General features: G+C 38.2%; 1 protein-coding gene across 17 annotated transcripts in view; it reads left to right on the forward strand.

Annotated features, from left to right (window-relative positions):
- MYBPC1 (myosin binding protein C1) overlaps nucleotides 1-6301 on the forward strand; it is an 86859-nt gene extending 80558 nt beyond the window's left edge. For 6 of the 17 annotated variants that reach the window (XM_070599771.1, XM_070599776.1, XM_070599777.1 and 3 more), the window contains 2 exons: nucleotides 1046-1232; nucleotides 5651-6301. In XM_070599771.1, coding sequence (XP_070455872.1) covers nucleotides 1046-1232; nucleotides 5651-5751 — 288 coding nt within the window. In that variant the 3' untranslated portion in view covers nucleotides 5752-6301. Of the gene's footprint in view, nucleotides 1-1045; nucleotides 1233-2990; nucleotides 3060-4472; nucleotides 4516-5650 lie in introns of all 17 variants that reach the window. The other 11 variants (XM_070599775.1, XM_008527451.2, XM_070599781.1 and 8 more) reach the window with 3 other exon arrangements.
- Nucleotides 6302-15723: the final 9422 nt, after the last annotated feature.

Below are 15723 nucleotides of genomic sequence, written 5' to 3' on the forward strand. Positions count from 1 at the left end.
GTATTTTCCCCGCATATACCGTGAACGGAAATAGGGAAGAAAAGACAGAAGCCAAAATGAGCATGGGAGGAAGATGCTGATTCATGTTTAGTTAGAAGTGATGCTGGTATATCCAGGTGGGGATGGCCAGTGGGTGGAGGAGAGGTTCACTGGAGCTTCGGAGAAAGTCCAGTGCTGTGACTTTCAGTTTAGGAGTCCCCAGGCACGAGGGTGCTACATTCCACCCCTCTGAGCCGAAGCTCTAGGAAGGAATGTCATTGAGGAAAGAAGGTAGTGAGCAAAAAGTCAAGGACCAAGGTATGACTCAGTGAATGCTCTCATTTGAAAGGTGGAAGGAGGAAGATGACAGTGTGAAAGAGACAGGGTCTAAGCAAAGCCAAATCATATAAGAGGTGTAAGAGAGAATGTGGACGGTGTGTATTTACAGAAGGAAGGAGAAGACAATATGAGAAAAGAGTGGAGGGTCAATGATGTCAAATGTAGTTCAGAGGTTAAGCAGAATGGAGTCACCTTCCTGGGCAATAGGGTCACTACTGATCTTGAATTTCCTGGTTGGAGTAGATCCATTGCCACCTAACGATAACATACACAGATGTCAAAGGAGAGATTAAATGGTGAGGAGATATAAGCAGCCCATAGTGAGTTAGAAAAGAATATCAGGAAAAGGAAGTGGAGAACATCAGACGGTTATGACATCTTATGGGGATTCTCTGAAAAAATGCCCAGTAATACGCACTCACTAGGATGAGTTAAGCTCATGGACCTGTGAATCAAATGTGAATGTAACTGAACCCGTTTGGGAAGATTACCCAGACCTGTCCTCTGAAGAACCTGGCTTGCTTCTTCAGAACTGCTCATTTGCTTTCTTCCCAAGTATTGAGTACAATTTAATTTGAAAGAAACAGTCCTTAAGTAAATGTGAGTTCTTCTTAGATGTACTTTCTTTCTAAGCCATGCTTTAAAATTCTGTCACTGGCTTTGATGATCTATTATTAGGATAAGTATAGATATGTTTTGACCTAATTTACTTCAACCTTAACTTCAGCCCAAAATAACCTGGATGAAAAACAAAGTTACTATTGTGGATGATCCAAGATACAGGATGTTCAGCAACCAAGGGGTCTGTACTCTGGAGATTCGCAAGCCCAGCCCCTATGATGGAGGCACTTACAGCTGCAAAGCAGTCAACGACCTCGGGACAGTGGAGATCGAATGTAAACTGGAGGTGAAAGGTATGACATCCAAGATCTCGTGCATAGACTAAAATGAAAGGAAATCATTTGATTATTGTCCTCACTGCAAAATGCAAATTGTTTACCCAAATGTTCTGGGGTGGAGGAGGAAGTGGGGAGAGAATTTGGGGCAGGGGAGAGAGGACATTTTTACATTTTGCATTCACCCTGATTTATTTGTTGAAGGCAACTTTATTATTTAAATAGACATTTTTATCTCTTGCAATTCTTGTTAACTAAAGGAATATTAGTTTCAGTGGAATGCTGGTTTGTGCACAGCATGGGAAGAATGAATAAAGTTAAGGGGGTATTGCTTTGGTGCTATAGTCCATCTATAAATAGACGCCTAGTGCAAAAACTTATCTAAAGAAACTGCAATTAAGGAATTTACACTACTTTTAATGAATTTACTATTTTGTGAAACTTGCAATATATATGTGGGTAAGCTTGCTAATTTCGTGTTTAATATTACACATATAGACTATAGCACACACATATTATAACCAGTTGCTTTTAAAATCTCACTAGAGAATTTCTATTTATAGGTATGCTTGTCATTTATACTAGTTTTTAGAAGTGTTGCAACTAATGTAAACTAAGAAAACATATAAGGATTTATGTAGTAAAAAAAAGGTCTCAACATAACTTGTCTTCTTAATACATTTTAATATTAATTGCATATAATTTTTATACTGAAGTTTTTCTTGACAATCAAAACCTACTTTGGGATACCATAAGAATTCCTACAGCTGTCAGAGTCACCATTATGAAATAATAGGTGACATGATCCTAACGTCTTTTCTCTTATCTTATTCTATTGTACTGCCATTCTGTGATAACTGAAGTCTTTATTTTTCCTACCTCTCTATAATGAGGAAATTATGATCTAAAAGTCAGAAAGATAAATTTGCAAATATCTGTTTTAGAAAAAAACATAGTAAGTGCTTAGGGTATTTATGTTAAAAAAAAAAAAGAGTTTTTTAGTCCTAAATTTAGAATAAAGTATAGTAAATTTCTTGAAAAAAATTTTTTCCTTTTATAAGTTTTGAAAAACGGTATTCTTTCTCTTATGATTTCTGTTCCTCCTCAGGTAATACAGTATAGTAGATTCATAATTGAGTGATAAGAAAAAGGTTTTTAATTTTTTTCCTTTCAAATATAAAAGCATATAATAGTCTTAGAAAATTTCAAACCTTACTATTGAGATAATGCTTATAAATTTAATGTTATTATTTTAGCTGTTTATTAGCTTTAAATGCAGGTTAAGGTCCAGTTGCAAGCATATCTGGTTTCTAAACCCCTAGCCTTATTAGTTCCAGGGTATTGTTGGTACCTACATTTCAACACCCAAAAAACAAACAAAAAAACCCAGTACCACTTCTGCATGCTTTGAAACTAATTGGATGTTGCTAATGATATAAAATGATGAATTCATAGATGGTGCAATATTTGGGATCCTCCATAAAAGCAAATAACGTTTTGCATATAGATATATTTTTTATAGTAACTGTATAGTAAATTGTATAGTAATTGCTTAATAATATAAATAATGTATTCTAGTACATAAGTTCATAAAAAGGTATCAATTGTGATATATTAGTAAAAGCTTTTGGTCCTGAAAGTAAAGCCAAGATTGTTTATCATCAGATTGTTATCTGATAATAGGTGACTTGAATCAAGTTAAGCTGTGAAAAAAATAAAGGTAAGAATGTCAACCGAGAATAAATAAATACCAGTACAAATATTCTAATTCTGCAGTGATATATCAAGGAGTAAATACCCCTGGACAACCAGTCTTCCTGGAGGGGCAGCAACAGGTTTTTTAAAGTTCATATCCCACCATATTTCTTCTTTCCGTTCCATTCCTCTTACATGAAATAGCACTTTGCATGTAAAGCTTGACTTTCTCATTTGCTTTTAATTGTATTTCTTAGCAGCTCATGGCATAAGTGTTTATGCCATGAATAAGGAAGGCCAAATTATTCAAGGATATTAAGTAACATAGGAACTAAGTTTCGTCAGAAAACTAAGTACCATACCACAGGTCCCCATAAATAAAGCCAGAAAACTTACATTTGAAAATGACCTCATTTTAGACATAAGATTATCGAAATTTGGGAATCAATGACATTTCTTTAATATTTTCATTTTCAAATGTAAAGAGATATGTTGTTCTTCCTTTAAGATAATTTCCAGTGTAGGCTCCTTAGAGCCATGTTGAAATTCAGAAAACTGAACATCTTTAAATTGCTAAGCTGTAGAAAAAGTATTCTGGGCATTTTGATAGGAGAGGACATAAGTAAAAATAGATCCAATATTGGGAAATTTTTATATTTAATATTTTCAGTGAAAAATTCACCAGTAGACTATCTATAATGCATCTATCTGCTGGACATTTTGATATTTTCGTGGGACCAAGATTATTTCATATATTCATGAACTTAAATGGAAAGAAAATCCTATGCCCCCTTACTAAGTGTATTAAGTGATAAATGAGTCCTATTGTATACATATGATTCACCCCTATTTGGAAGAGTGAATTAAGAAGTTCTTTGGGGCTGGGTTAATGAATGGATGTAAACTCTAATGGCGTACATCTATGCTTGAGTTTACAATATTTACTCTCTGAATTCCCAGAGATAATGTCAGCTTTCAAAAAAGGAAAGAATTAGGGCTCTTTCTTTAAAGTTTTATAGATTATACGTTCTAGCCTAAGTTTGTTTAAGCCTTGTGTTTATTTAAATCAGTCATATATAATTAGTTAAGAATACTATATTATAGAATACATTAGTCTAATATTTATATCTACTTGATAATTTTGCCTTTTAGAATTTCAACATATATATATGTATACTAATGCTTTGTCTATTGCCTATGTTTTTCTTTTGTTGAAAAACAAAATATATATATGTTGTAGGGTTTTTTTTTTAAGCTTATGGTTTGGAAGCTCTTATGTAAATATTCCCTGTACAATGAAATAGGCTTTGCCACCTGTTCAGGCAAAGTAGTTGTGCATATTAATAAATGTTTTACATATTAATGATCCTTTTGAAGTGACTGGATCCCTGCCCTTCATTCCATGCGCTTCTATTTTTCCTACATCCTTCACATGACTAAGGATTAATGAAATCACCTCATCATAATCGTGACCATAATTTCATCCAACAAATACTCAACTTTGGTTTTAGCACTTTATTAATGCTTACAACTTCTCTCTCTCTTTCTCTCTCTTTTCCTTAGTCGTAGCACAGTAAGGATTTTTGAATGTATATTATCATCTAAGGTAAGCTTTCATATGGTTTTGGCATATGAAGCTTATGACTGTCATAAGCCATACAAAGCCTGTGGAGTATGGCATGATTTTCATTATGTAATGCAATGAAAATAGACTATTTAAAATCTCTAACTTTGTAGTTTTAATTTGTATTTCAGTATCTTGAAATTAACAGCTAGTACTTACCACAATCTCCTGTTGACATGAAGCTAGTTGTTGAATGCAGTAGAGCATGAATTAAAGCATTTAATGTAGATGAAAATGAGTGATATTCAAGCATCCTGAGCTCTTTGCATCAAGGAATGGACATGTACATAAATGGCATCATTTCTACCAATATGTGACTTGAATTTTTTTTTAAAAAAAAGGAGAATGACTTTCCCAAATTTGCATTAAAGAAGTTTTAAGAATGTTCAAATGGCATGCTGTTTTTGTCTGGACGTGAATTTATTAGCAAGTAGTGAAACACTTCTCTAAACGACCATGAATTTTTATAGTTTCATGGGTTCTCTTGTGAAGGGTACTTTTACTTTTTAAATGTAGTTCAGAAACACGGAAGGTAAGTATGAGATATTTGTAGGTGTTTCTCTCACCTTCAGAATGTATTGGACAGGTTTTACTATTTTTAACAAAATATTTCCAATTTTTGACAATGTATAAATAGCCCAAGTTAAAGGAGTAGTCCTTTTTTCTTCTCCAGTGTGCCTGAATCGGAACTCTTTGTGCTTAATTGAACATTAACGAACTGGAAACAGTTCTTCCCGCTGATTCATAACATGATATGCGTTTATGCTGCCATTCACTCAGAACACTTGAATCATCTGTGGAGGAATCCCCAGACCTCTTAACGAGCAATAAATACTTTCCATCCAGCTAGGAATTTAAACTAAGTTTGACTAATAGTAGAGAACAAAAGATTGCTATGAGTCTGCGGGGGAACTTGCTTTTCCTTCAATATGCCACGTGCTTTAAATTCTAAATGTACTAAACCCAGGAGAAGATTTCCAAGTAGAGACTGAATGAATCTTTGTAAATAATGGGACTCAATTAGTCACATTTCTAGGCAGCTAGTCGAGAAGTATTATTTCAGCGATTTTTCACATAGATGTTTTTGACTTTGCCCTTTCCTTTTCGTCCTCTCTAGGTGGCCTTTCCTTCTGCAGGCTCCTCTTGCAAGGCGTGCCTCCTAACATAATTGATTCATATTTGCGAGACTTGCAATCAAGCAATCCTGAGGAATATTGAGGGCTTGGGCACTGCCTCTCCGCACTTCACTGCTTTGAAATCTGGTTGCAATGAGAAAGTATTTTCTGGTTTTCCACCAGGCACTCAAGTGTGGTCATTTTCTTTCCTCCTAATGTTGAAGAAAAAAAAAACGGTTTGCACGGATTGCTTAATTAAAAATTGCAAACAAAATCTCATTTGAAGTCAGCATTTTGGTCTTCATTGTCTATGCTTGGGCACTGTACTTTACAAAAATGCAAACTATAGAATAAGCAAACCAATTGTTTTAGTTTAAAATAGTAGGCTGTAAATGCTTTTTTTCTTTCCAGAGTAAAACATATAGTACAACACACCACTTGAAAACACACCTTTCTCTTGATCTAATAGATTTTTCTAAGCATGGCAGAGTTGTTTATTTCACACAGCCCTGCTCAACACCAGTGGCTCTGTGCCCTTTTTCCCATTTGAATTCACTAAAAGACTTCTTAAAGTCTTTCAGACAAGTTTTCCCAACAGAAGAGAAAATGTATTCAATAAATGGCACAATAAATCTGAAGTGTTTATGATGAAATGACACAGTATTCGTTTATGTGTTTGGGATTGTGTGATGAGACAGAACAGAGGACAAAAACCTGGGAGTCAGTATGCTACCAAACTCAGGCCTGACCTCGACTGTGTGTCTGGCATGGCATCCTGGCCAAATCCACCAGCGCTCCTGCCAAAACAGCTGGTCATAGTGACAAAGAGCTGTTGCAGGCTCCAGAGCAGTTACAGATTTAGAGTTTGCTCATGGCATCCATCCAAACTGATGGAAACCTTCTTCAAAAACGTAGAAGCTGAGAAACCTTTGTACAAGCCTGTGATCTTTTCGGCAATGTCCTTCACTCTTCCTGATGTTATAGAGAAAGTTTCAGTGAAGGGAGTGGAGGAGAAGTGTGAGGAAGGGACCACACCATTAGTGTCTACTCCCTTGCCTCCCTCCTTTCTTTCTTTTTGGTCTTTTGTTGTAAGAGCTAAATACATTGTGACCTGTAGGTGGGCCCATAGCATTCTGGGACAACATTTTAAAATATCTGCTCTACTTCCTTTCCAGTTTAGAGCTGGGAAGTTGTGATGGTGGTCATGCCTCTGGATTGATCTGGGGCTCATAAAGGAAAGGAGAGGATGATCCAGGTAGTTGCAGTACATTTGGGAACAGCATGGGAAAATTCGAGTTCTTGTCCAAATTATGGTGGTTGCCCCTTTTTCTATTCTGATTGGTTGGTTATCTTGCCTTACTGGTTGTTAAGAATATTGGCTATCATCCCATGTTCTCAATAACTCTGAAAAAATAATGTGTGCAATCCCTATGTAAACATCCGTTTTAACCAGGAAATCTATTTACACATTATTGGCTAAGATTTTTTACATAAAAGAAGTCTGGCTCATCTATAAAGACATGAAGACCATAACTCTGTGTGAAAACCAAATAAACAACAGTGTGGTCCCCGCAGCCCGGCTGCTGGGTCAGAGTACCAGTGCAGCAGCTGGGCTGGTTGCCTAATTCCAACACTCATTGACCAATTTTGCCAAGTCATGATCAAGGTTGTTAGGTCATTTATAAACATTGCCTTAAAGTGTCTATAAAGCACCCTTACAGAATATTGGTTCCCCAGTCATGGCTTATACTCTCTAACGATATTTTGTACTAGATAATGTTATTTTTATACATATAATCTCTCCTCATATTAAGGACACTACACACCGCAAAGTTTCAGCACAGAAGAAAAAGTCTATTTTGAAACTACAAAGAACAAAAAATGTCAGAAACGGCCATTGCTATTAGCTTGCCTACAACTTTGTTCTAAATTTGTTTAAATTTCCCTCTAATAAGGAAAAATTATATATCACAGAAATTTACCAAGAATTCTTTTTGGGAAGTAAGCACTCATTAAATTTTTTAAAGGATCACACTTATTTACTTACTTTAAAAGAAAGCTTAATGAATGTTTTCATCTAAATGAATACAGAAATAGAAAAAAAAACCAACTAATTCCAAGAAACATTGGAATAAGGTAATATGTCTTTAACCACTCTTTTTTTTTTTAAGATTTTATTTTTTTCCTTTTTCTCCCCAAAGCCCCCCAGTACATAGTTGTATATTCTTCATTGTGAGTCCTTCTAGTTGTGGCATGTGGGAAGCTGCCTCAGCGTGGTTTGATGAGCAGTGCCATGTCCGCACCCAGGATTCGAACCAACGAAACACTGGGCCGCCTGCAGCGGAGCACGCAAACTTAACCACTCGGCCACGGGGCCAGCCCCCCACTCATTTTTAAATTGAATTCTGAAACAGTCTATTCAGCTCAGCAAATTAGATAATGAATGTCTGATGTGTGCATGGCACTGTGACGGATTCATAGGAACCCAGTGACGAATTAGCCACTTGATGCCTTCAAGGAATTTATAATGTATGAGACTAGAACACAAAGGGAAACACATAAACAGGGCAGAATGCAGGTGTAAGAGAGCACTATAAGGACTCAGAAGTTGGATAACGTGGTTTATGTATTTATTATTATCCATGTATGTATCATACTAGGATGGAGTACAGGACATGCCACATGACTTTATTCTTCTAAATCAAATTAAATATGTGTCTGAGTTCCCCACTAGCCAGGGAGATTGAGAAATTCTCTCTGTCCTTCTTGGGGGTCCTCAGGCCCCGGGACAACTGGGATCTTTCCTAGTGCCTAGAAAATGGAAAGAAGGAAAGTCTCTCCATTTCAGTCTACACTGGTGACTGCAAAAATGTCTGTGGTCCAACCTAGTATAGTCCACTCAAAGGTGACTCTGAAACTTCCTGGACGAGTGTGGACCTGGAGTCTTTCAACTTCCAAGGCCATCGCCTATCTATTTATCTGCTCCTTTCAAAGATGTTCCTTATGGGAACACTGGACAGTTCTACCACTTAGTACCAACCTTGGACCTGGGCAAGAAGGACCTCTGAACTTTCAAGAGCCTTACTCTGGCCCTCCTCCAGCTATATCTCCCTCCACGAGGCAAGAAGGCTTTAGAGCTAAGGGGATGTGCCTACTTGAAACCCTTATCACACCACTCCTTCTTAGAGACTGCACCCAAGCCCACTTTTAGGGACTTTGTGGGATTTTCCACTGGATTCAACCTCTCAAGGAAGAACCATGTGGCCAATATAAGCACCCTGAGGCCCAAGGGGTAGCCTAGAGGCATCTGTTTGCCAGGAGGTTGGGGTGTAGCGGGTGTGACTGGAGTTTGTGCTTGAGGCTGGGGCATCTACATGTGTGCACCTGAGACCCCTTATGGTGTGGTTCAGGAAGGAGCTGGGATGCAAAGGGCAGGGAGACCCAAGACTGCAGTGAGCTGTGATATTCTAGGAAGTTTCTCTGAAGAATCGGATAATTCTACATTCAAACCTGCCCTTCCAGGTCATTATGAGGGTATCCTCGTGAAGACTGAAGGATACAACTATTTTATTAACCATCTGTTAGCTTGATTGATAACTTCTAAATATTTGTGTATAGGAGTCACAGAAGTTAGGAGTCAGGGAGCCCCAACCACCTCTGTTCCCTTTGCTATATCCCCTCCTCCCCCTCCTCTACCCTCCAACGTCACTCTCACCTCTCCACCATCACTTCCTCCTTCCTACTCACCAAACTCCAGGCCTGCCCCTCCCTCTCCTTCCTCATTTAAGTTCCCCTGGATGGAATTCTAGAAATACAGGTTCGGCCTCTTTTTCCTAGGAGTAGGAGTAGAATAAGGAATAATAAGACCAGATAGTCTTCCCACCAATTCTCCCTATAATATTAATTGATTGTAAATTGAACTCTACCTTTTTTTTCATTTCCTTCTTTTAGCTGGACCACTAATTACCATCTTTATGCCAAAGATTCAGGTGATTGTTACATGTAGGTATTTATAAAATCCTTTGTAATTAAACTTCAATAACTTAGAATGGACTAGAGAAACAAACTGCTAATGGGACCGTCAGTTCTGCTGATTCTAAGGGCTGTCATTACTCTCTGAAAGTCACCTGATGATCTCCCTCTCTGTCCCCAAATGCCCTGGCCTAGCTGAATATTTTTCTTCTATCTGGAGTAGCTTACCAGGGACAAAATACCAGAGAGGCAACAAGGCATTTCAACACTCCCAGAGGGTTACTCAGTTAAACATTCCCAGAGGGGTTGCCCCAGAGGACTTGGGGCACTGGCTGACTCGAGTCATTAAAAATCTCGTACTCAAGTGCATAATTGATTATAACTTCTTTTTCTCCCACGCAGTAGCTTTGGAAAGACTCTGTCTGTTCTTTGTAGATAAGCACTTAGCTATCCACAGGCAAGAGATTCCCTCTTTTCATTACTTTACTCTCACCTTCATCCTAGTCTCGGAGCCCAGGAAAACATCTTAAAGACATTATATATCAATTTAAAAACCTTGGCTTAAAATTTTTTAAGTTAATTAAGAGGAAAAAATAACTAGGGTTCCCAGCAAGGCTGTGGCAAGGGAAAGAACTTTCAGACTTTTAGACTTTGTGAGGCATCCCTCTTGGAATATTGGGACAAGGGATAATTGGAAAGGAGCCATGTTTCAAAATAAACCAAAGCTGATTTGAAGTCATGCGGTCATCTGGAAAATTCCAGGCACTAGAAAGCCAAATAATGTATCCACTGCAGGCTATGGGATGAGGTACCATTGGGTTGGTCATTCCAACCCCACTCCTGAGGGTCCACTGGGTGTCATTGTAAATTCAGTTCCCATTCCTGCACTGGGAGGTACCTCTGAGCTGGAGGCAGTGGGGGTAATAGCGGAGGTTATCAAGAAGGGGCAGAGCCTATCTGTGCAGTTATTTTTATGCACTTGAAAGCTTATGGCTAGGGCTCAATAAACATCACAGAGCAGTAGAAGTAGAAGTTTATTGGTGAGATAAGTTGTTCCCAAGGTCTTTGCATGATTATCAAGTCCTCATAGTGGCAAGCACAGGCTCTCACCCAAAGTCTGCCCTTAGTAACTCCACTGCCTGAAGATGTTAAGCAAAATTGATAGACAGACCAGGGTGACATGGCAAGAAGGGGCTCAGTGAAGGCCTAGACCAAGGATCAACATCAAGCAGGAGGGAGAAAAGGAGGACAGACTAACACGTTATTATTTGTACAGAGGGAAGAGCAGTCAAGAGCAGTGAGACAAAAATAAATCCAGACAGGCCAGGAACTAAAGAAAGAGGAAACGGCAACCAGAAAATCAACAATAAAAAGAAAATAACGCCTACTTATGTGTTTCAAAGGCATTATCTCAGTAACGGTTTCTTAACCCAGTCCGCTACTGCTGCATTCTTCTTTGCAGAAGAAAGGAAAACCACGTTTGGAAAACCAAGATGGGAGAGCGTAGCCAGAAGCCCCTGCCACAACCTCTCATATGCTTATTCATTAAAATTGATCCACATGCTGTATTCTTCTTCATGATATGTGAGTTTATTTTAATAGAAGAACACTTTTTTCTTCCCAGATCTTCAAATGGATGTTGTTCTAGGCATTTTGTCCCGGAGCTAAAGGTACCCCAGTCTGGGAAGCACAGCATAAACTTAGAAAAGCCTCATCAACAACCAGCACTCAACACTCACCAAGGACCAACAGGTAGATCTCAATTACACTGAAGATAGTATTATACAATGAGTTTTAAATATATATGTAAAATAGAATATAAAAATAAAATAGAAAATCTTAAACATCTATCTATCTATTTATCTATCTGTCTCTGATCTATCTATCTTTCTACCTATCCATCCATCTATCCTTCTTCGGCCTGGAAGGACCAGCCCTAAGCAACATTGAGTCAAGCTGGTCTTTCTCATCCATTAATTGCCCTCTGAGTCTTTTCTCTCTTCTTTCTTTCCATCCCCGTTGCCCCCGGGGCTCAGGGGGCTTGCTCGGAGCAGTGCTCCACCCATGAGGGTTACTCAGTTAAACATTCCCAGAGGGGTTTATGACTATGACATTACTCAAAATGTGGTCCAGTGATCAGCAGCATTGACATCACCTGGGAGCTTGTTAGGAAAGAAAACTCTTGGCTCCACTCTCACCGTCCAGATCCACTAATTCGGAACCTATATCATCACAGGATCCCCAGGGGATGTCATGTTGGAGAGGTTCAGCACCAGCCCTCTTTCTCTCTAGTGCCTTGCATAAATATTTATTCAAGGCCATTCTCTCTCAGCTGTCCCAAAGGAAAGACATTCTGATAAAGTATCCTTCCTAAGGTATTCCTGATAAGAACCTAACTTAACGTCAAAATATGACCAGATCTGTTGTTTGTAAAAGCTCTACCCAAAGGCAGGAAGAACTCTCATTGTGAGACTTTAGGCACCCCAGATTGCTGAAGAAGGAATTTTTGAGAAAGGGGATTCCCTCTAGTGCTCTTCAAATCATACCATGAAAATATTTCAAAGCAGTAGGACGTGAACTCAGAAAAAGATAAATAAAAAATGATTAAAAGATATAAACAAGACTGCTAAAAATTGTGTCTCTGAGGGAAATCAGTTTCCTTAACCCTAAATTGCTTTGGCAATTTTAGATAAAAAGCACAATTACAACATCTCGGATTCTATTGTGAAATTTTGTTTTCTGATCTTGTCCGGGAAATTAAGCATTTCTAGAGAGGAGAGGAAAGGTTTTTGCCAATCTATTGTTGAACACTGCGTGTCTGCTCATGTATTTTGTAAGCCATCATGGTTCTATAAAATTTGGACTTTAGAATCTCAAAGTACAAAACTATAAAAACATAAAGCAACTAAATGAAAAAAGGAAAGTATTTACACCACAGAACTATACTAATTTTCATGAATACTCCAACCTATGAGTCCAAAGCTCTAAGCATTTACACAGATCCTTTGACTCCCTGAATGGTAAAATTCTGTTACATCGAAAGTCTAGCCGGGTGATTTTTTAATTTCAACCAATGACTTTTTCCAAACCAATGGAAGTCAGTAGCTTTTTCAAGGGGTTATTTCACACAAGCTTCACCTAATCTGGCCAAATGAGACTGTTTAACATTTTGTAGGATGTTGGCCTAAATGTTGAGGAAGCTGAGGAAGATGATTTGAAATGTGAGTGAAAGTTACGCAAAAAGAACAAGTAGTGAAACCAAAATGTCTTTTCTCCTTTGGGAAAGGAATTCAATTCAGCTAAACAATCAAATAAAAATGTCTGGATGCCTGTTGTTCTATGGATATGTAAGATGTCACCATTGGGGGAGGCTGGGAGAAGAGCACAGGCATCTCTCTGTATTTTCACAGCTTCCTGTGAGTCTATAATTATTTCAAAATAAAAGTTTAAATAATTATGTATGTCGACTGGGTGCCAGGCATTGAGGAACACACTCAGTGCAGGTATGCGGCCCCAGCACTCTAAGCTCGGTGAGAGGCAGATCAGTATATAAATAAGTGGTAAAACAGACTGGATTACAAGTATAAAGTACTCTGGTTGCGTGGAAGCATGAGAGGTCAAATTGAAAGAATCTGAGAGGCCATCTCAAAGAAAGTGGAATTTAAGCTGAGTCTTGACTGATGGGCAACGATTTAGGGATGATGAGGGATGGAGGGTACTCCCCAAGCCCAGGGAGCAAATGAGGGCATGAAAAAGTGCCGAGTGTGTTTGGGAATAGCTAATGGATCCATGAAGCTGGAGCATGGGACTTAGGGAGGGGAGTGACGAAAGAGACATTTGGGAGGTAAGACTGGAAAGGTAGATTTGGCCTTTAAATGCCAAGCTAGGCAGGTTAGACTTTACCAAAGGCTTCTGAGCAAGAGAATACATAATCAGGTTTAGTAAATTTCATAAAATAACTCTTTACATATTATTTAGAATGAACTGGAATGGGATAAAACCTACATGATATATAGAAACTGGACTGTTCAATATTGATAAAAATATCCAAGTCTGATATTTAATTGGTATAACTTATTAGGTGGCATTTAGTGATGGTTAGGGGTATATGCCCTGGACTCTGACTCCATGGGCTGGAATCCTGGCTTCACCAAAATTCTAGCAATCATGGGCAAGTTATTGAACCACTGTGATCCTATGTCCTCATCTGCAAAATGAGCATAAAAATCGTACCCACTTCCTAGAATTTTTGTGAGGATTAAGTGAAATAACTCCTGATGCTTAGAACAGTGCCTGGCATAGCATAGGAGCTCATAAATGTGAGCTACCATGTTCAGGAAAAGGGAAAATTGTATACATCAATCACCATGTAATAAATCATGATAATCAAAGGAAGTCATGATGCAAGACAAAATAATAGGAAATCTCAAATCTACTTTTCTTTGACATTAGATAGATATGTCTTAGTATGTCTTGAATTAACTTGAAATTTCCAGGGGCTGGCCCCATGGCTGAGTGGTTAAGTTTGCAGGCTCCATTTCCACAGCACAGGGCTTCACCAGTTCAGATCCTGGGTGCGGACATAGTACCACTTACCAAGCCATGCTGAGGCAGCATCCCACATAGCACAACCAGAAGGACCTACAAGGAGGACATATAACTATGTACTGGGAGGCTTTGGGGTGAAGAAGAAAAAAAAGAAAAGAAGATTGGCAACAGATGTTAGCTCAGGTGGCAATCTTCAAAAACAAAATTGAAATTTCCAAAAATTCACCAGAAAAACAGGGGAAAAGCAGCTTAGGAGCATGAATGTTAAAGAAAATGTGCTTTTTAAGTTTTTATTACTTTTAGTACTTGTTAATAATGAAATATTCTATATTTTCAAAAGAAAATGATTATACATATATAGTATAAATAATAGTAAAATGAATATCATGTTCCTACTACCTAGTTTAAAAACCTTGCTTAAGACAGTTAGATGGCTATCCAATATCCATTCTCTCACTTTTCAATAATAATAGACAATTTTTAGCTGGGCAAATGTTTGGCCAGCTAAAGACTACATTTCCAGCCTCCCTTACAGCTAGGTGTAGCCATGTGACCAGGTTCTGGCCAATGAGATGAGAGCAGAAGTGATCTGTGCAACTGTACGCCATGCCCTTACAAGGAAAGGAGCACAACATCCCCTTCTCTTTTTCCTTCTTCCACTTGGTTGGAAGTTGTAGCCAGCTGTTTCAACTATAAGGAAAAGGGCAACATCCTAAGGGTGGCAGACTAATAAAATGGAAGAAATCTGTGTCCCTAACTCCTTGGTGCTGCTATACCAGCCCTGGATTGTGTGCTCTGACATTAGGTGAGAGAAAAATTAACTTCTATCTTGTTTAGGCCACTGTAGTTTTGTATCCTAACTAATACAATTTCTAATACTTTGAAGCCATCTGTGTGCCCCTCAATAGTCCCATTTCCCTTCCTATCAGGAGTAACCACTCTCAGAAACTGTATTTATCATTTTTTCCTTTTCTTCATAGCTTTGCCACCTAGGTACATATTCCTAAATGCAAAGTCTTGTATGTTTTCAAGCTTCATATAATTGAAATCATGCTGCAGGCTTTTTTCTATGACACACATTTCTTTTCACTCAACATTATGCTTGTGAAATTAACCCATGCTAAGAAGTGTAGCTCTAGTTTATTAATTTCCCACTACTATATTAAACTTGCTATATAATATTATGTGAAAACGTCACAGCATATTTATCCACTCAGTACTGGTGGACATTTAGGTTATTTACAGCTTTTGATTATTGTATGAAGGTGCTGTGAATATTCTTGTAACTGTCTCCTAGGACACATGTGCAAGAATTTCTCTAGGATATACTCCTGGGTGAGAATTGGGGTGTTACAGACTATGTGCACCTTCAACCTTAGCAGATAATGGTAGACTGTTTTTCAAAATGGTTGTACCCATCTGCTCTCCTTTGCTAACACTTGTACTTAGGTAGCCCACGTGATTAAGTTCTAGCCAATGGAATGTACATAGAAGTGCTGTTTGGGACTTCTGGAAAAGCACCCTATTTTGCTGGCTCAGCTTAGTGGTATCTACC

The sequence above is a fragment of the Equus przewalskii genome, chromosome 29, assembly GCF_037783145.1.
Source record: "Equus przewalskii isolate Varuska chromosome 29, EquPr2, whole genome shotgun sequence".
Classification (NCBI taxonomy): Eukaryota; Metazoa; Chordata; class Mammalia; order Perissodactyla; family Equidae; genus Equus; species Equus przewalskii.